This window comes from Protopterus annectens, chromosome 16.part0 (assembly GCF_019279795.1).
Source record: "Protopterus annectens isolate FY-2018-M chromosome 16.part0, PAN1.0, whole genome shotgun sequence".
Taxonomy (NCBI): Eukaryota; Metazoa; Chordata; order Ceratodontiformes; family Protopteridae; genus Protopterus; species Protopterus annectens.
This window is the reverse complement of record NC_056750.1, coordinates 696471613-696492934: the sequence shown is the minus strand read 5'-3', so window position 1 is coordinate 696492934 and position 21322 is coordinate 696471613. Positions and strand designations below refer to the sequence as shown.

The window sequence follows — 21322 nt, the reverse complement described above, 5'->3', positions numbered from 1 at the left end:
TGAGTTCCATGATGATGCGCTCCATAGCCTTGCAGACCAGGCTAGTCAGGCTTATAGGGCGATAATTCCTGGGGTCCGTTGTAGCTCCACCTTTGTAGAGTGGGATAACTGTTGCTGTGCGACACTCTATGGGTACATAGCCTGTAGAGAGGCTGAGTTTGAACAGTGCGTTTAGGTGAGGGGTTAGTTCATTTTGGAGTTCATGTAAGACACAGCCTGGGACACCGTTCGGTCTCATTGAAGCTGTGTTTCTGGCTTTGGATAGGGCTGTTTTAACCTGTGTGTCAGTGATTACAGGGGCTCTACATTCTTCTGGTATGGTTATGGGCCCTTTAGGGGGTGGTGGGGTGAAGTTTGCACTAAACCTGTCTGCCAGAATGTTGGCAATATCAGTCAGTTCAGTGTATTTTGTGCCATTCTGCACTAACTCAGAGCAGATCTGAGAGTTTCCACTTAGGTTCTTGACATAGCTAAAGAACGCTTTGTGGTTATCTTTGGAGTCATTGGCAATTTTTCTTTCAAAGCTAACCTTGGATGATTTTATGAGGGATCGTAGTTTCTTGCTGATACTGATCAGGGATGTTTTTCCTTCTTGGGATTTTACTCTTTTCTGTACTAGTCTCCTCCTTCTATTGTATAGCTTGTTTATGGCAGGGGTCCACCAGACTGGTTTCCTTTTCTTGGAGGAGTGAGTCTTGGTTTTGCTTGGGATAGCACGATCCATGCATTCTTGCAGGTGCTCATAGAGTGCCTTTGTAAGGGATTCAGCAGCTTGGACAGCATTGTCCTTTAGCATGGGGGCTATGAACCTTTCCACCTCGGTTTTAAGTAATGTGAAGTTTGCTTTTGAAAAGTTTTTCACTGTGGTTTCCTTGATTGGGGGTGGGGGTGGAATGTGGATATCCAGGGTGATTAGTCTATGGTCTGATCTAACCAGTGAGGGGTTGACCTCCAGTGCAGAACACCGGTCGTGCATGTTGGTGATGACCAGGTCCAATATGTTGCCACCTCTGGTGGGGGTGCTGACCAGTTAATCCAGGGCGTTCGAGTTTACAAATTCTAGGAAGTGTTGGGCAAGGGAGTTAGTACTTGAGTAGTTCTCCCAGTTAATGTTTGGGTAATTGAAATCACCCAATATAAGGATGTCATTTTTAATTTTTTTGCTCAACCTGGGGCTTGAGTAAGCATGACATTGTAGAAGACATATAAATTTTGGACTAGCGTTTTGTTTTTAGTTCAGTCTTAACACTTAAGGCTTTCAGCATATTCCTGTTTTATCTGCAGGACTGATTTGTACCAATCCAGACATGCAGCTTCTTTGCTACTGTTGATGTTTTAACTCTGATACTTCAGCTATTTTTTTTTTCTTCTCTTTTTTTATTATGGTGCATGTATTGCCTTGATGAAGTGACATTTCATTTACCATGATTATCCATTTGTTTCCACAAAATACAGGCTAACGTACAAATCTTTCTTTTATGATTTATGATGATCAGTTTTGATAGTCATGGTGGATGCTGGATTATCTACATTTATCTATAATAACAGAACAAACTTTTATAGCAGTATTTCTGAAAATATTTTCTTGTTATCCATAGCAGAAGTTTTAGACCAGTAGTGTCCAACCCGCGGCCCTCAGACCTCTTCCATACGGCCCGCAACCCTTAAATTAAAGTTTTACTTTTTTCCGTTTTTTTTTAAATGCTTGCGACCTTTCCCTGGTGTGCGCATGCGCCAAAGCACCTTCCCATTACCTTTCGTGCCGATAGATGTATTTGCGGCAAGGAAGAGCTGACTTGCGTCCTGTAGCTGTTGTGCGCATGCACGAAAAACACCCTTCCGTTCGTCTTCGCACAGGTAGATGTATTCGCGGCAAAGAAGAGCTGAAGGAAGACGAGACCATTGCGCCGAAGAAAAGCTGAGAGAGAGAGAGAGAGTGAGAGAGAGAGAGAGACAGGGGGATTTGTCATTTTTACACAGACACCAGGTAAGCTAATTATGTTGTAGCAATCTTTACTGTAGTCATTAAAATCCTTGCACACCGAGCACTGCAGAATGGTAGGAAGAAAAGGTTGGTATATGACAGTTCAGGAACATTTGTTTGCCACTCGCTAAGTGTTTTTACCTTAGGCATCGAAACTTGGATTTTGTTTATATGCTTATTTTCCCTTAGTGATGTTGCAGATCACACATAGCTTGTGAAGTACACCACTCATGGAAGATGTAACTAGTATTTCTATAAAAAGCTTTTCTGTGATGGGGTTGTCTGTAAATGAGGTTTGTGTTTTGAGGACCAGTGTCTGAAATTATAGACGTGAGTGTTGCGTTGTTTGTTTCTGACGAGATGCATATGTAGCCTGATGTTTGGCTCCTTCTGTGTGTTGTTGTATTCCTTGCGTGAGATCCTGAAAATATTTGGCAGCATTGATGTTCCTGGACCTTCCACGAAAGGACGTACTTGTACCTTCTGGGTCAGTGTTTAAGAGTGAATAGATGAGGTATGACTGTCAATCTTATTGACACATCGCAGATTTCACACTGTTTGTTGCTATTCCCTTGTATGTCAGGATCATTTGCACGGTCACTGATGTTTTTTCAACATGTAAACATGGTGCTAGATCTTTTGTTTTGTTCCATGTGTAGTTTAATTTGCCGTGAATGTGTTGCACAGCATATGACTGGATTCTCTCTAATCTCAGTAGTTAATGCCTTTTGTAAGTCAGTCTCTACTTATTGAGAGGGTGTGATAGACAAACCTACTGTTTGGTTCCTGCTGAATTCCTTGAACAGGAAAGCAAGGTTTGACATGATGCATTGTTTGGTGAGATAGTCATAGACTAAAAATGTTTGTTTTTGAATAATTGAAAGAATTGTAATGCTTAAAATTGTAGAATAAAAATATTTGTAGATCCTTTAAGATTGTTAAATGATTTTTGGAATTTCCAGAAGAAGAAGACAGCAGAAAAATGTTTGATGTGGGTATCTGTTACATTAAAAGTGTGGATATTAATATAAATATGAGATTTTTTTTTTGGGGGGGGGAAGAGTTCTGGAGGTATGGACAGTGATCAGTGTGAAGTAGGGGCAGTCCTTTGGGTGTGGTTAATAACAAGGTCGACAAGTGTAGTATTAAAAGACTTGGAGAGTTGTGAGGAAGAACAGTATGATGTGTGTTTTAGGGACGGTATACAATTTATTAAAAAAGAGATAAGAATTACAGTAAAAGAGTTAAAGCAGGAAACGTTAACCCAAATTTGAAGTTTCAGTGACATGGATTTGGTGCCCTGACTAATACAGTTGTGGCTTGAGTACAGTTAATAGCCTAAACACCAGGATAACTAGAAATAATCACTGGTCTTCTTTCTAACCTTGGATAGGAGGGTGAGTGAGTACTAATACTGTTTATTCATTCATGGTGGATGCTGGGTGGCCATTGTCAGCAGGCTGTAAACTAGCTGCACCTCTGTCATGTCACATGTCCTTCCAACATGCAGTACTATATGCTAGTGACTCAGTACATTAAACATCTGAGTTTTAAGTATTTTTAAACTCGTATAATACTTGTTTAAGTGTAAAGTCTGATGAAGCCTACGGGTGAAAGCGCTTACTACAATAAATTACAACTACTTTTACTTTGTTGACTGGAATATTTTTTGGATTTTTATCTACGCTACGAGTTGAACTGCCATCAGGTGCTCACACTTGATTCTTATGATCGTTTTGCTACTTATTACTATTTCTTGTGTGGGACCCGTGCTCCGTTTGCTGTTGCTCATTTTGCATTTGAGGTTTATATTAGCTGCTTTGGTTGGCTGCTGCACATAGTTCTTGGGTGTTACGTGGATTTTTCTTCATATCTTTGGGCAGATCGTGTGTTTTTTCTATATATATATATATATATATATAAATATATATATATATATTCATATATACATATACATATATATACCCGCGGTAGTGGTGCTCCGGTAGCATTGTCGCCTCACAGCAAGACGTTGTCGCGTTCGATTCTCAGCTAGAGCGTCTTCTGTGTGGAGGCATGCGTGAATGGGTGTGCCTTACTAGTCCTAAAACCAGGATCATCCTATTAAAGACCCCTTTTTTTTTTTTTTCTTTAATGTGAGACCTTTTTTTTTTTTTTTTTTTTTTTTTTGGTCCTCACTTGCCTTTTGCCCCCAGACCATTTCTGTTGACTCAATGCGGCCCTTGCAACTGAAAAGGTTGGACACCCCTGTTTTAGACAATGCTGCCTATGTAGTTGTCTTAATATTCAGCTTCACTTTTGCTACTTTGAGGTTACTGATATAATTTTGATTCCATTTAACCCATATCATGCAGCTCTAGACACATTAAATCATATTTGGTACACTCTGCTTCATACTGTAGTTTTACTGACTTAGTATTTACCTCTACAAAGACCACTATGTGTAGAGTAGCAGCCTTACATCTGTCTTTTTACATTATCTGCTTACCACTTTCAGTCTTTTTAGCAGCCTCCCACCATATGTTCATTAATCATGTTTTTTATGACATTTTCTGCAGTCTTTTCATTAAAATAACTACTGGCATCATATATTTTATCACGGTGAAAAAAAAAATGTTTGTCTCTTGGTGAGTCAAATATCATTTGTTACACAGTATTTGTTTGCTGCAGTATGGATGCATTTTTTCTGCTGCTGTTTCATAAATACTATGTTTAGTTTTTTGTATATTAAATCATTTGTTTCCACATACCATAGGAAATTTGAGGGGACCCATGTATTAGATAAAGCATTTATGAGCTTGATCTGTCCATTACTAGTACAGTGGGTTTTCCTGGGGTACATTTTCTGTTTCCCATCTATATATCTAAGTTGAGCTTGAAAATGGACTGGGATGAACTTTGGGTTATGTGGATGGAGAGTAACTTCTGCAAAATAGATCTGTCCCTCCAAACCATGCTGTTTGCATATTGTATAAGAGGTTTAGATCCCTAGACCAAGTATCACAGATGCCATTGGACTTTATGATGTGCAGTAAATCCATCAGTAATGGGTCAGAGAATGCGTCTTTTGCCAGGCACAGGTTACCTTGTAACAGTCTGTAGGATACTGAGTATATTGACAGGGATTTCAGTCGGTTCATGCAGGACATGTTGTTTAGCCTTATATCCTTTTAGTAAGGTATTTTATGGGCATTCTAGTTGTTTCATATATCTAAACAGATACATGTCAAAGGGGGCTTTATATTCATTGACTGGCCTAATGAGGCCTGAATAAGAGGGGACAATGACATCCCTAGATCTAGACAGAATCCGTTTGTTTACAAGTTATGCAATATAGAAGGGGTTTCTTACAACAATAAACACATGCTGGTCAAAAGTGAAGTCGCCGTCCATATACGTTTTCAAATCCTAAGCAACTAGGTCAAGTCTGTGGGGTGTATTGTCAATGTTGTAATTCCCTTAGGTAGATGACTTCCCAAAGGATGCAGTAATGCATTTTTTTTGGCATTTAGTTTCAGACCATGATTTTAACACCAGTTATTTATTTGAGGCAAACCTTCCTGCATGATGGCCAAGTCATTTAGTGATTCAGTTTGGAATATAGTTTATCTTCTCATCTAGCTTTTCTTATGAAGTCAAAATTGTTCTGTTAAAATTAATTACTAATAGTATTCAGCATAAATTATTCTGCAGAGTGTCTACAACAGCTTTCCAGGCTTTTGATACAGGCTTTTTCTGATACTGTTCAAATAATCAAGTATGCATTATATCACAATATTTGTTATACTAACCCGGACTAAAATATGCTCACATTCAGTATAATTAGGTGTGAGATTAACGTCCACTACTTTAAGTTGTTGTTTCTTCCATTGTAGTTCCAAATAGGAAAAAAAAAAACAACTTTCCATTAGGCACAGAAAAACAGTACTGTAACACGTGCTGTAAAACTGGAAAGATTTAATAAAAAAAGAAAAACAGTAAGCACTTTCATATCTTAACATCTTAAGATCTATAAGACTGCATCATACTGCATTTATTATTTTATGTGTTCTTCAGTGCCTTGGGTACTGAAAAGTGCAATACAAATTACATTTAATGAAACCGCTTCTCATATTGTGTTGTTGCGTATCTGAATCCTTTGCTTTTATTTTTCCTTTTTGTCTTTTTTAGGCCTTAGTGAACAGGACCTCTACAGGCAGGGGACAGATATTGACTCCCCGTCAGGCTGGCAGTCGTCTTCCACTAGCAGTCAGTACTCCAAATCCAGAAGCACATCATTTGAGGCTCTTATAGATCTTCCAACCGAAGGAGTAAAGCTAGAACATCACACCAGAGGTCGACCCAGACCCCGGCGAAATAACCGTCAAGCTCCCAGTAGACTAGATGTAAGTATTTACAGAAATTACTCTGTGGTCAGACGGGTTTAGTTACACTATTGCCTTTAAGCATACAGTTGACTAAATTGGCCATTTGAAGACCATAGTTTTTGCCTCATTCTGGAACTCTGAATATAGGCAATCCATAGAAAATATAACATTCATGTGGAATGTTATTGCTATGAATACCACAAAAATACATAACTTTTGTCACAATATTTTTATATTTGATATATATGTCCTTCATTTTAGGGGTTTTGTGTTGCTCTGTTTTTCCAATGTTTTTCTCTCTTTTTGTATTATTTTCTGCTTTATATGTTGTCTTTATCTTGGCAACAGATGGGACATTCTTAAACCTAATAAGCTAAGTAAAAAAAAAAAACATTGGTTGTCCAGCACACTGCAAATAATCTGTTTGACTGTTTTACCAGAGGCAGTTATTATAACCTATAGCTTGTTCAGTTTAGATGGGAAGAAGTCTTTTTTTTTTTTTGCCAGCTCAGATGAGGATAAACTTTTCTTTTCCTGAAAAGAGATCCCTCAAGTGAAGCCTTTATGTATATTTTTAAGGCAGTCATTATTTGAACCATGCAGTACTGAATATTTTCTTTTAAAATTGTATTTATTTGTTTACTGAGAAAGACCATCTGGGACTTTGGACCATAAAATACTATGTAGGAGTATTACATTTGATGTATGACCCAGAAAAGAATGATAATGGACTTCTGAAATTGATTTTAAACTTTAAGAAGTTTATTGTTATATATAAGCAATGGGCTTCCCTATTTAAACACTTCATGCCATAATCATTTCTTGACTGACATGAATTTAAGTTCAAATGTGCAACATAAAATAATATATAGTAATACATAATTTTAAACTAATAAATGTATTGCCAATATCAAGATAAAATACACAATATAATAATTAGGTTTATAGACAAATGAAAGAAAGATGAAGGAAACATCCCTCATGTAGTAATTTATTCATCCCAGGGATAAATCACCTAGCACAGAAAGCATGTAAATAAGCTAATATATAACTTGTAGGCATTGATGATGGTTGTAGCTTGCAGATTGAAGGGCATTTTAGAAATGTGAATAAACACAACACATTAGAATTAGAAAGACAATCAGAAATATAATGCACTGTACGAACACATACACAAATGCATGGATCTCGCCATACCCAATAGAACCAAGATGCTCTCCTCCAAAAAAAGGAAGCCAATCTGGTGGCCCCCTGCCATAAACACACTCTACAACAGAAGGAGGAAACTGATGTGGAAGAAGGTGAAGTCCCAAGACTGGAAAAACTCCCTTATCAACCTCAACAAAAAGTTGAGATCCCTCATCAAATCCTCTAAAGCTAGCTATGAAAACAGAATTGCAGAAGACAGTAAAGACAACCACAAGGCCTTCTATAGTTATGTAAAGAATCTCCATGGCAATACCCAGATTTGCTCTGAGCTACTGCACAATGGTACCTCCTATACCGAGCCAACAGATATTGCTGACAGATTCAGTGCCAATCTCATCCATCTCCCAAAAGGACCAATCACAATTGCCAGGTACCCAGTATTACTGCTGCACAGGTTAAAACAGCACTGTCCAAGGCCAAGAATACAGCTTCTATGGGACCTGACAATATTCCTGGCTGTGTTCTACATGAACTACATAGTGAACTGGCACCTCACCTGTGTGCCCTGTTCAATCACAGCCTCACCTCATTCTTTGTCCCTACCAAATGGCGCACTGCTACAATCATCCCTCTGCACAATGAAGGAGCAACTACAGACCCTGGGAACTATCGCCCCATTAGCTTGATGAATCTGATATGCAAAGTTATGGAACGCATCATCATGGACCAAATAAACAAGGATATAGGGAATCTCCAAACTCTGTATCCCACACAGTTTGGTTTTGTGAAGGGTAGATCATGCCTACTCAACTTGGTCGACTTCTTTGAGTCAGTCACTAGAGCTGCGGATGAAGGCAAGGTGGTTCATACAGCTTACCTTGATCTGGCCAAGGCCTGTGATACCATTCTCCACTCAGGAATCACAGTAAAACTCATAAGCTAGGCATCAACCCCTATATCACTAGGTGGGTTGCAAACTGACTCACAGATAGAACCCATAGTATGAAAGTAGCTGACTTCAAGTCAGACTGCTGACAGTCATGAGTAGAGTCACACAGGGTTCGGTCCTAGGTCCTCTCCTGTTTGGTATCTACTTTTCTGAAGTCCAGGCCAGCACAAAGGGACTCTGGCTGACAAAGTTCACAGAAGATTGCAAGTTGGGAGCTCTTATTAACTCAAGTGATGCTGACATCCTACAGAATGGCCTCACTGAGACCAACAACTGGTGTCAGAACCATGGCCTTAAGCTCAATGCCAAAAAATGTGTCGTTATCCCCTTTGGGAAAAACCCATTTCCCATGAATTAACACATTGATGGTAGTCCACTGAACGCAGAAGGTGTTATAAGAGATCTGGGAACACAGGTCAGAAAGTATTTCTGTGTGGCATATTTCATTACTAAAGGGTTTTGCATCCAGGAAGAAAGAGGTCATTGTCTCCCTCTACTCTTCCCTCATTAGGCCAATCATAGAGTACAATGCCCTATTTGGCATGTACCTCACTAAACACCTGAAACAACTAGAGAGGCTGCAAAAGTACCTCACAAAGAGGATCCTAAGCCTTAAACACTTGTCCTATATGGACAGACTCAAAATACTCCCAACTATTTTCTGTCTCATATCACCTACTTAGAGGTGATCCCTGCTTGACTTACAGAGCCATGTCTGACCCAGCTTTGTTAGAAATGCTACATCTAAAGAAATCCCAATCCCTCTGCACCACACGCTCCAGAGACCTCAACCTCATTACCACAATCAACAGAATGTGCTGGAGGGAAAGGTTCATAACCCAGAGATTGCCCATGCTATGGAGTAGATTTCCCATACATGTCAAGCTGAGCAAATCTTGATGAGTGAATGGGAAATAGAAAATTCACCCAGGGGATAACTCCAGTGGCTCTACTCTACAGAGGCACTGGGAACTAAGGTCGGGTGGCACGATGTCAGGGTAGTCCTATGGCTAGGCTTGTAAAGGCCCCAGGGCTATTAGCCTAGTACAAACCTATGAACCTATGAAAGAGGTTCCTGAGCAGCATACAACTTCATTCTGAGGCTGAGTTAAAATGCTATTCTTTCTTTTCTCAATAAACCACAGTAAAACATTAAATTAAACCTTTAACAAAAGTTAAAGATGAATTACCTTCTCAGACACATCAGTCGTGTGGTGTTTAGGTGGATCTCACCAATATAACATAATAAATATCATCACCTTTCTAGAGCAGTTGTATTTGCCATAAAATAATTTTTTTAAGCAAAACAGCAGTTAATCATTTCTCTTTTCAGTCAGCGTTAAGGGAGGCTTGTACCTCAACCAACATGAGAAATGTTTCTAGTCTAGATTTCAATCCTAAGTGCCACATCAGGAGTTTGTAATGTAACAAGGTAGAACATCAACAATATTATTCCTTCACAGAATTTTCATTTTGCTGTCAGTTACATTAAAATGAAGAAATACTAAGTACAGTTTTGCAGCAGCTGGATGAATCCTTGACTGTGATCCAGATGACCCAAGTTCAAATAGAGAATATCTGGATGTGGTAGGGTAGTAATGAGTGGTTTGTGCAGGTTCACCCATATTTGAGGGGGGTGGGTAGAAGTCTACTGGTCAGCAGAGGCTTACAAATCACTAAGACTGTAAACCAGGGTGATATGTGCTTTGTAGTCCCGAAATGGTGATTGAAGCTATTGCAGCTGTGTGTGTGTGTGTGTGTGTGTGTGTGTGTGTGTGTGTGTGTGTGTGTGTGTGTGTGTCATAACAGGGCATTCATGCAATGATGAAGAGAACAGCCATTACAGGTATATGTGTGAGCATGCATGCAGTGGTGAAGTGTAGCTAGGGCACTGTCGGGACAAGGATTCTCATGTCAAACAACAGGAGTGGGATTAGGTATATAGGGTGCAAAAAGGCCTTATTGCTGCCTGAATGATGACCTCCATAGTTGTCTCAGGTCTCACAGGGAGTGAATGGACAGAGAATGATTCTAACTCTGTAAGGAATGAACAGGTCAATAAACCATGAGGAGGGCTGACGGTTGTCAGGAAAAAGGGACCAAATAAAAATTAAACAAACATTTAGTACATCAAGTTCTACAGACATGGGCCAGAACTTGAAACATAATACCTTGGCACTGTTGTTTTAACCATGCTTTCTGAATCATTTTGGTCTAGGTAGGAATGTTGTACACACAAAAAAATAAATAAAAAAATAGACCTGGGAGAAAAATAGGGATATTTGCAATCTTGCATGTAGGAAAGTTATGAGACTAAACTCTTATATAGGAAAGAATGAATATGAACTGGACAGAACATTGATGGAAGTTTTGGATAGGGATTCTGCCAAGTTGTTCTTTATCTTTTTGTTATAGCATTTTGTTTTCTAGCACCTAAAATCTGGAAGCAGGCCTTCATGTAGCCTTCAGTTGCAGTCTGACTTCAAAATTAGACAAATGATTGCAGTAAGGGATGTTAACTTAGAATGGGATGGAATAATAAATCTAAAGGGATGGAAAAGGTTTTTGTGGATAAATGACCATACCAGATGGCACAGAAACAGACTAGCCTGAATTCATCTCAGTATAGTTTGCTTCTTGACTGGCTTTTATAAGCTGCCTTATTTGTAGTATTTTAAATAGATGTGGTGGAAAGCTTAACAGTGATGACTGTCGTGTTGTGTGTATGATGTATGAGAATTACTGAGGACTCCACTAGCCATTGTTTGCTTTAGGAACCAACTTTGCTTAGCTAAAGTATCTATATGAGACATTTATAATATCAGAAATGGAGAAAGTAGACAAGGGACCTGCCAGTGATTCTGTGTGTGCAAGCTAAAACCTAATAGCTCCTACACATCAGGCAATGTCTCGTTAATCAGAGAAGAACAGTAAATGGAAGTGATTGGTGGAATTTGGAAACCTAAGGATCTCAGAACCATAAAAATAATAAAGTGCAAATGAATATAAAAGCAAATTTAGAACTCTATTGCTACCATGAGAAGAAGAACTTCATTTGTAAATTATGTAAAAAAAGGAAAATAAATCAAGTCAAATGCAAAATAAGTAATGTGCTTTATCTCAACAGGTCAGTCAGCAGCCAGAAGTTGTATTGTTTTATCACTGGAGCTCATCTTGCAAGTAGAAAAAAACAAATTGGGTACAAAAGGAGAGATGTCACAGAACATAAGTATAACATAATATCTTTTTCTAGATTCTTCAAGGAAATACATCTATAGAGGGTAAATAATCCACCAGGAAAAAAAGAAAACTATGCAGCTGTATTGTATACCTCATTATATTATTTGAGAACATGGATTTATTCTTATGAGGATCTGCACTGTTTATGGGGGGCGGGGTGCTTAAGGTAAATTACATGGAATTCCTGTTGAGTACCATAGCTTGGTATGATATAACACTTTCTTCTGTACATAATGGGATCCTTGCGCTCTGTTTTTATATCTCTGTACATTTATTTTGGTAAACTGGAGGTGGTGATTCAGAAAGTGCATAAAATGTTAAACAGCATTATTACTATAATGCAATTTTCCTTGGAGGATAATTGAAGTAATAAAAAAGCATGTCAGAAGGTTTCTTGGCTTACTCCTAGGGATCTGCATCTTCAAAAATCATACATTTCTAAATATGTTTTCTAGAAGTCAAAACTCCATCTTAAAGAGATTAAGGTGAACAAAATTTTGTTTAGTGTAAACCACATTAGGCTGGTGAATATTGTAGCAAAGAAGCAGTGATTGTGGTTGTATAAGAATTTTAGGAAGCACTGCATTATGAGAAGGTAAAAACTGCAGAATAAACTCATCACTAGTTATCAGATTTTAAGTGAATAAAGAATGCATTATTCAAGGAAGTGTAGTTAAAGGGAATGCAGGAAATCAAGCAGAGAAATGTAAATATTTAGATAAAGCATTCAATATACATTCTGATGGAACTGCTACAGGGAAATCCATCTTACAAAAACAGTACCATAAAAAAGATAAAGATTAAAAAATGCTGTTTTATTTTATTTATTAACTGAGGAGTAGACTAATCCAAAGTAGACCCATAACAGCCATAGCTCAGGTCTTATAACTCAAACAACTCAAAACAGATAATTTGTTTGTTTTTTTATTTATGTATGCATGAATGTGTTATTAGCCTTTGATTACCAGAAAAGTCTGATTGGACACATCCCCTTTTTATTGGAAGCCTGTGAAGATTGGCGATTAGTATGAGCTAATGATAAAAATATACTCCATAACACTGAGCTATATGAAATTTAACATGGGATCAAGTACACACTATACAGGATTTATAGCATGCTATACATGCAAATGTATTTTAAAAAGAGTTGGATGAAGCAGCTTAAGGAAGGTAGATAAGTTTTTAAGTAAAACATTTAAATACCCCAAAACATTTACAGTATATAATATATACAAAAAAGAAAACGTGCTGAAATGGTCACTCCTTGAGAATACTAAATTTAATGAAACGCTAAAATGACAACTTATTCGTCCGACCTCAGTAGTTGGACTTCTTCAGAAAAAATGCCAAGCAAAAGCAGTTAAAATTCATACATCTTATTTATAACCTTCCCGCAAAGATTTTGAAACACTTGTCTCTTAAAGGTGTATGTAACCAGACATTGTTGCCTCAAATGTAATGCTTGCTTTTGACATCAACCTGAAATTAAAATCACATTAATAAATATTATACACTTTTTGCAACAGCCCCCTTTATCAACCATGTAAAATTGTATGAAATTACATTAAATCATACTATTCAAATCTATATTTAAAATACATTAATAATTTAAACGCAAACCAACTATACAATAATACAATATGCCCTCATATCTATAGAACGCTAGCTAGTAAAGCGTCCATGATTCAAACTCAATCGCTAATATATATAATCACTAGCACGTATTAAGCAAGTACATTAATGATCTAAACGCATTCCAACTATACAATAATACAATATGCCATAATATCCATAGGGCGCTAGATAGTAAAGCATCCGTGGTTCAAACTCGATCACTAATATATGTGATCGCTAGCACGTATTAAGCAAAGCAAATGGGACAGCAATAACGATGACATATGCATTCTACTAATACATCACTCAGACAAACAGAACATACAAGAAGGTACAAAAACACAAATTGTACATACCATAAGGCGTATAAACCCCCTATCACATACCTCCTACATAATTGTTATATTTACCCTATTTCCTATATATCTATCAACTTAAATGCATCGTCCATATTAACAACTTACTTATTTTCATCAGTTTTAATTACCACTTATCTAATACATCCCAATTAATTCCCTATGTGTATTATACTGGATTTTATTATGTTTACACTATAAATAGGGTTTAAAGAGACACAAGACTTTGTAAAGATTACTTTAAAAATGACTTCAAAAATTATGGGCATTACTTTATTCGACTATCTATCTGGACTTTTAAGTTTTAGTAAACACATAAGTGTACACTTGTCATTCAGTCCTGGGTTTGTATACGCATTCAGTCTAATTTGCCATAATAATTCCATTTTTTCCAGCAAAAGACCAAAAGGACCCCCTCTGATGTCTTGTTTCACTTGGTCAATTACTTTGTATTGAAATTTATATTCCGGGAAACTTAATACATGTCTAGCAAGGGCATTGTCTACTTTTTGCAAATTAATACTTCTCTGATGCTCATAAACTCTATCTCTTATTCTCCATTCAGTCTTTCCAATGTAGAAAGATGGACAGCATTGACACATGGCTAAGTACACTACTCCTTTTGAATTGCAATTGAATTTACCTTTGGTATGCAATTTGAAGCCATTGACTTCTATATTCACCCCCAGCAGCATTAAATGGCAAAATGAACAATTACCACAATGTGTCATGCCCCTGTTAACTGTTGCGGGGTTGTCCTGTTGTTTTTTCTGTAATACTTCTTTGAAGCTCAAACCCTTCCTCCACACTATTTTCGGTGTTTTACCCAATTTAGACACTAATGTAGTGTCATCATTCAATATATTCCAATTTTTGGTTATAATATTTCTTATTCTGTCATGATCTAAGAAAAACCTTAGAATACAGGCCAAATTAAAACTAACTTTCATATCTTGTGATGTATAACTTTTTGTTCCAACATTAATGCTTACATTAACTTGATCCAAAGCAAGGTTATTTTGCTGCTTTAATATAGGTGTGTATATTCCATTAATTCTTTTCAGTGTTATTTCTCCTATTAGTTCATCTATTAATGTGATGGGATATGCCCTGTTCCAAAACATTTGTTTTAAATTTGAACATTCTTTAAGAAATTCTTCTTCTAAAGTGATCATATGCGCAGCCCGTACCAACTGACCCTTAACCACTGACTTTTTTTGGAACTTTGGATGTGCACTAGAATAGTGCAAAAAGTTATTTGAATACATGGGTTTTCTAAAAATTTTGGCTTCATATTCTTTCAACATGTCATTTTTAATCAGTGTCACATCCAAATATGAAAGTAATGTTGAACTAAATGTATATGTTAAATACAAAAATTCTGTGGATCCATTCAGTATGCCAATGAAATTCTTAGCTGCATACTCATCACCTTCAATGATCATAAAAATATCGTCAATGAATCTGACATAAAATTTTATGACATTCTATATAGTATCATTGTTAAATACATGTGTTTTCCCAGAATGACATTACCAAATTGGCAAAACTGGATCCACATGGAGAGCCCATTGCTACACCTTTTTTTGGATGTAAAACTGATTATCGAATAATATGAAGTTATATGATAGAATGATGTCCAGAAGTTCCTGCACCAAGGAAATTTCATCTTGTGGTGCACCTTTCTGCCTCATTATTGTTATTGCCCATTCAATACTCTGTTGATGCGGTATGCTCATATATAATTCTTTTACATCTATTGTCATGAAATTATTTTCTTGTCGAAAAGTAAGGTTATTAATATTTTCTAGGAACACCCAGGAATCCTTGACTATCCATGGTTCCTTTACCACATATTTTTTCATTATTAAATCTGCCAGTTTGGCACAGGCATACGTGGATGACCTTCTTCCATCCACTATGGGTCTAAAAGGGGGGTCTAGTACATTTTTATGAAGTTTTTGGAACGCCGAACATATATGGTGCTCTTGGTGCCTCAATTACTAAGTAATTATATGTGTGCATATCTATTCTTGCTTCCACAAATAATTCATTTAGGAAGCTTTTAATAATTTGGTTCGATCTATTATACTCATTTATAGATGATGGTTCATACACCTCAGTAGTTAAAATTTCTTTGATTTTTTTGTTGTAATCCGGTGTATCCATAACTACTAGCCCCCCTCCTTTGTCTGGGTTCATAACCCTCACATTTGCTGCCAGTAACACCTCCAAGCTTTCTTTTTCATCCTTGCTTAAATTATATTTATGATTTGATTTCATTTCATTCAATTTCCTAAAGTCTAATTCACATATTTTCTCAAATACGTGTAAAGTATTATGTAGTGGTGGGTTGACGCAACTAGGAACCCTTAATTCAACATTTTTAGTGCCTTCACCACCCAACAGTTGTTTCAAATTCAACTTCCTCACAAACAATTTGAAGTCACAGATAGTTTGTGCCAAGTTCATTTTGCATGTGGGTACAAATGTCAGACCTTTTGACAGAATGTCCACCAGTTGTTCCGAAACATGGAAGGATGAGAAATTAAACACAGAAAAGTCTTAAACACAGAAAAGTCCCCCTGCTTATTTTTGATCACATTGCAAGTGCTATGTTGTTGGTTGATCAATGTTATCTTCTGTTGTTGTAATTTCTCCTCTTGTTCCATTGTTTCCTTTGATTGCGTCTTGGAAAACCCTGCTTATTGTTAGCTACAGACAACTGTTGGTGACCTCTTACTTCATTGTTGTTACTATTATTGTTGTTACATGTTTTTATTCTTTCACTTCTTCTGACATTGTCAGCCTCAGCTTCTTCATTATCAGAATCATTCCAGACTACATTTTGTTCTGTTGTCTCCTCTCCATGTTCAAGAGCATCAAACATATAATTTCTATTTTCATTGTTTCCATTTTGCCCAGAAATAACCATTTGTCTAGACCATAATTGTGACCTTGGTGGTGGGGGGTAAGCCATCGCTGAACTGTATTGCTTCTGATCTCTTTGAAGCTTTTTTAATTTATTTTGCCTTATTTTGTCCAAGTGTTGTTCAATACTATGAAAACAACAAAGATATTCGTATTTATATCTCCCAAAATCTTCGTGTTGTTTTATTTGCCCATCTAAGGATTAGATACTTTGTTCCAATTCTTTGTTTATCAGACTATAATGTTTTATCATGGTTTGTAACAATTGTAACCCTTGTTGGTTAAATAGTTTAAGTCTTGGTGAAAAAGGGATCCTGGTGGGAGACAAGTGGGGTAACGCCAAGATCAAAGACATTTCGGCACTATTTCCAGTTTTAAACATTCTTCAAAATATTCTATTTCCACACATAGCTTTTTATATTTTAACATATGTTGGTCAAAAGAATTTAGAAGCTCTGGTAATGTTTCATTAATGTTGTTTCTATTTGATGCTGCATTCATCATATTATTGGCCCCCCTCAAACCTATTGATGAATTTAACCAGGCTTTTAAATTCTGTATCTGTGTTATTTCATTTCCATCGTTGTTTCTTAATTGTTGTTGTGCGTGAACATTATTTTGTGCTATTGAACTATTATTATCATTCATACTCATTGCACTACGATTTATGAGTTAGGTATAATGTCTCCTTGTTTAGATCGTCTATATTGCTCTTGCAAACGTTCAGTCCCACAAATTTGCACAGTACCTGTTTGCACTGGTTGGGTAGTAGTTGCTGCCATCACCTGTCCTCCTTGTGCTAGCGATAACGAATTCGATTCCACTTGTATTATTTGCGCTGACTGGCCAGCATTAGAATTAACCATTCGGTCCCGTTGCTGTTGCACGGTTACGACCATATCCAGTCTGTCATTCATCTGCTCCACTTTTTGCGATAAAAGCTGAATTAGCATGGTAAGCTTATGCGTTGAATGCGATTCCTCATCCGTGTCTTCAATGCATTCGGTGTACTCTCAAAAGAGTTGTTTGCCATAGCGTGCCCAAACAAACAACTAATGCTCTCCTCTTAAAAACCAACTTGTACAAAAAAGAAAATGCGCTGAAATCGTCACTCCTTGAGAATGCTAAATTTAATGAAACGCTAAAATGACAACATTTTTCGTCCGACCTCAGTAGTTGGACTTCTTCAGAAAAAATGCCAAGCAAAAGCAGTTAAAATTCAAACATCTTATTTATAACCTTCCCGCCAAGATTTTGAAACACTTAATTGTCTCTTAAAGGTGTATGTAACCTAACATTGTTGCCTCAAATGTAATGCTTGCTTTTGACATCAACCTAAAATTAAAATCACATTAATAAATATTATACACTTTTTGCAACAGCCCCCTTTATCAACCATGTAAAATTGTATGAAATTACATTAAATCATACTTTTCAAATCTATATTTAAAATACATTAATAATTTAAACGCAAACCAACTATACAATAATACAATATGCCCTCATATCTATAGAACGCTGGCTAGTAAAGCGTCCATGATTCAAACTCAATCGCTAATATATATAATCTCTAGCATGTATTAAGCAAGTACATTAATGATCTAAACGCATACCAACTATACAATAATACAATATGCCATAATATAAGGTTTATACGCCTTATGGTAGGTACAATTTGCGATTTTGCATTTTTGTGCCTTCTTGTATGTTCTGTTTGTCTGAGTGATGTAGTAGTAGAATGCATATGTCATCGTTATTGCTGTCCCATTTGCTTTGCTTAATACGGGCTAGCGATCACATATATTAGTGACAGAGTTTGAACCACGGACGCTTTACTATCGAGCGCCCTATAGATATTATGGCATATTGTATTATTGTATAGTTGGTATGCGTTTAGATCATTAATGTACTTGCTTAATACATGCTAGCGATTATATATTAGCGATTGAGTTTGAATCATGGACGCTTTACTAGCTAGCGTTCTATAGATATGAGGGCATATTGTATTATTGTATAGTTGGTTTGCATTTAAATTATTAATGTATTTAAATATATATTTGAATAGTATGATTTAATGTAATTTCATACAATTTTACATGGTTGATAAAGGGGGCTGTTGCAAAAAGTGTATAATAATTTTTAATGTGATTTTAATTTCAGGTTGATGTCAAAAGCAAGCATTACATTTGAGGCAACAATGTCTGGTTACATACACCTTTAAGAGACAATTAAGTGTTTCAAAATCTTTGCGGGAAGGTTATAAATAAGATGTTTGAATTTTAACTGCTTTTGATTGGCATTTTTTCTGAAGAAGTCCAACTACTGAGGTCGGACGAAAAACGTTGTCATTTTAGCTTTTCATTAAATTTAGTATTCTCAAGGAGTGACCATTTCAGCGCGTTTTCTTTTTTGTACAAGTTGGTTTTTAAGAGGAGAGCATTAGTATATAATATATAGTAATAATAATTAAGAATCACCGTTACAGAAGTTGTGATGCAGAATACATTGCAATAGTCCCATTTTGTTAGGGAGAGACTGGATTAATATAGTTGAAGTATAAAAGAGCAATTCAAACATATAGATGTTTCAAAAAGTAAAATGTTAGCAGAGAGGAAAGCTGTCTAGAAAGGAAGCTGATTGTAGGAGATGAGGAGAGAAAGGAATGTTAGACCAATGACTATTTATGACTGAAGCCAGAAGCATGGCATAGGGGGCAGCCACTCTGTGTGCAAGATGTTAGGGGGTACAGTCAGTAAGTGCATTTCCAGCATGCTTTTTTCATTTCTGAATGGTGGTACAGAAATATGAAATGCACTCCAGCACTTCATGTGTTATAAAGCTGTAGCAAAATGTCTTTTTTTTGTTTTTCTCCTGAATTTGTCTTCACTTGAAGGGGTAGGGTGCCAGCAGGAGCGGCCTTAGGTCAACTGGAGCCCTAGGCAAAAGGGCTCCATGGCGCCCCTCCCACACCTCCTGGTGCCCCATCCTGGTCTACCCACATCAAATAAATACTGGAAAAGCGCCCCTGCTAGAGCGGCGCCCTAGGCGGCCGCCTAATTGGCCTATGCCTAAGGCCGGCTATGGGTGCCAGATCACAGACCAGCACCAGGCACTACATAAGACAGTTATAGTGCTTGTTGAAGCAGATGCAAACTGTTGTCTTCTTCAGGAGTTTTAATAACTTTTCTCTAAGTCTAGACTACAAAGCAGTGTTGCAGAACTCAGTTGGGAGTGTGTCCTATAAAATATTTTGATGAAAGGAAATTTACAGACTTGGTAAGAACAGGAGCACTGATGGCCTAAGGGTATTTGTTAGAGTACTGTTTGCAGCTAATCTGTGACTGTTTGGAAAGGAGTATCATCATACATTTGTTATATGCACAAACCAGACTAAACATACAGCAGCATGTTCTTTTACAGGAATATAGTTGACTCATTGGAGATTGACACTATCATGTTCTATTTTTTTTATATTAAATAAGGATGAAGTTGCAAACATAGTTGGGCAGAGTCTGGAGGTCCTTCAGATTTTTCATGGAGCATATGTGAGTACTGGTGATGAGATTGTCTGCATAGTTTTTAAAATTTAGGGCCTTGATTTTTTTTTTAATTAAGAAAACATTTTGGTCATGACAAATGTATGGACAAATACATATCAAAAGGGGCATTATACTCAATAACTGAAGTAATGATACAGTGCAATAATTACATCCCTGGGTCTGAGTGCAATACATACATATAAGCTGTGTGTTGAAAAAAGGACTTCTTTATGACACTGGATACATCATGATCATAGGACATTTCATTGTTGACATAGGATCCCAAATCCCTAACTGTGGGATCAGTTTTCAAAGATATGTTGTCAGTATGATAGTTAAAACTGAGTTATTCTTGCCAAAGGATACAATTATATATTTCTTTACTTTTAGTCTATTGTTTTAACACCAGCTATTTGTTTGACTCTCTTGGAGGATCTTGGTGTCCTCTGGGAAGTTTATGACAGCATCAGGTTTGCAGTCTGCAGACTTGGTCAGCCACAGACCCTTAACATTAGCTTTGACCTCCAAAAAGTAAATGCCAAAGAAGTGTGACCCAAGTACTTGAACCATGGAGTATACCGCTAGTGACATATCTGGAGGAGGTAGACCTGCCCACCCTAACTTCCTGGGTTCTGTTTGTAAGCCAGTTTATTATCCAACAAGTTACATACAGATTGGCATTTAGCTGGCAGAGTTAATCTAGGATACCTGAACATGGAATGGTACTGAGTGCCTTTCTGAGGTCTTGATATGTGGTGTGCACTGTTTTCAAAACTTTTTCAGTGATGTTAGTCAATAATGCTAGACATTAAAGTTTCATTGTTGTTGTTCAGAAAATGCATTTCAAGTTGATTAGAGCTGTCTGGCACTTCAAGATCTGAGCTATTAAAAAACTGCTTCCAGTAGAAGTGCAAGGTTTAATTCCATCCTCCACCATTTCCCTGCTGTGTGTCTTTTAGTTATTCATTCAGACAGTACTCCTGGGTCATCCCTGAAAAGGAACAATTTGTGCAGTGAGTTTGCCTGGTTACCAGATAAATAAAATAAATGATATTTAAAATTTGGCTTTGTCTAGAATTCTTGAGCAAAGTAGTTGAGAGGTATTTTGTCCATCTCTTGTAAAATATGTGGCTTTCTGGCAAATTGTTGAGGATTATATTTTCATTAACTGATGGCAGGTATGAGTTTCTTAT

The 21322-nt window shown here is 36.9% G+C and overlaps 1 protein-coding gene across 1 annotated transcript in view; it reads left to right on the top strand.

Annotated features, from left to right (window-relative positions):
- Window positions 1-21322, top strand: part of CARMIL3 (capping protein regulator and myosin 1 linker 3) — a 3552770-nt gene that overhangs the window by 3306984 nt on the left and 224464 nt on the right. Inside the window, exon 31 of the mRNA XM_044058175.1 lies at window positions 6155-6369. Coding sequence (XP_043914110.1) covers window positions 6155-6369 — 215 coding nt within the window. The remainder of the gene's footprint in view (window positions 1-6154; window positions 6370-21322) is intronic.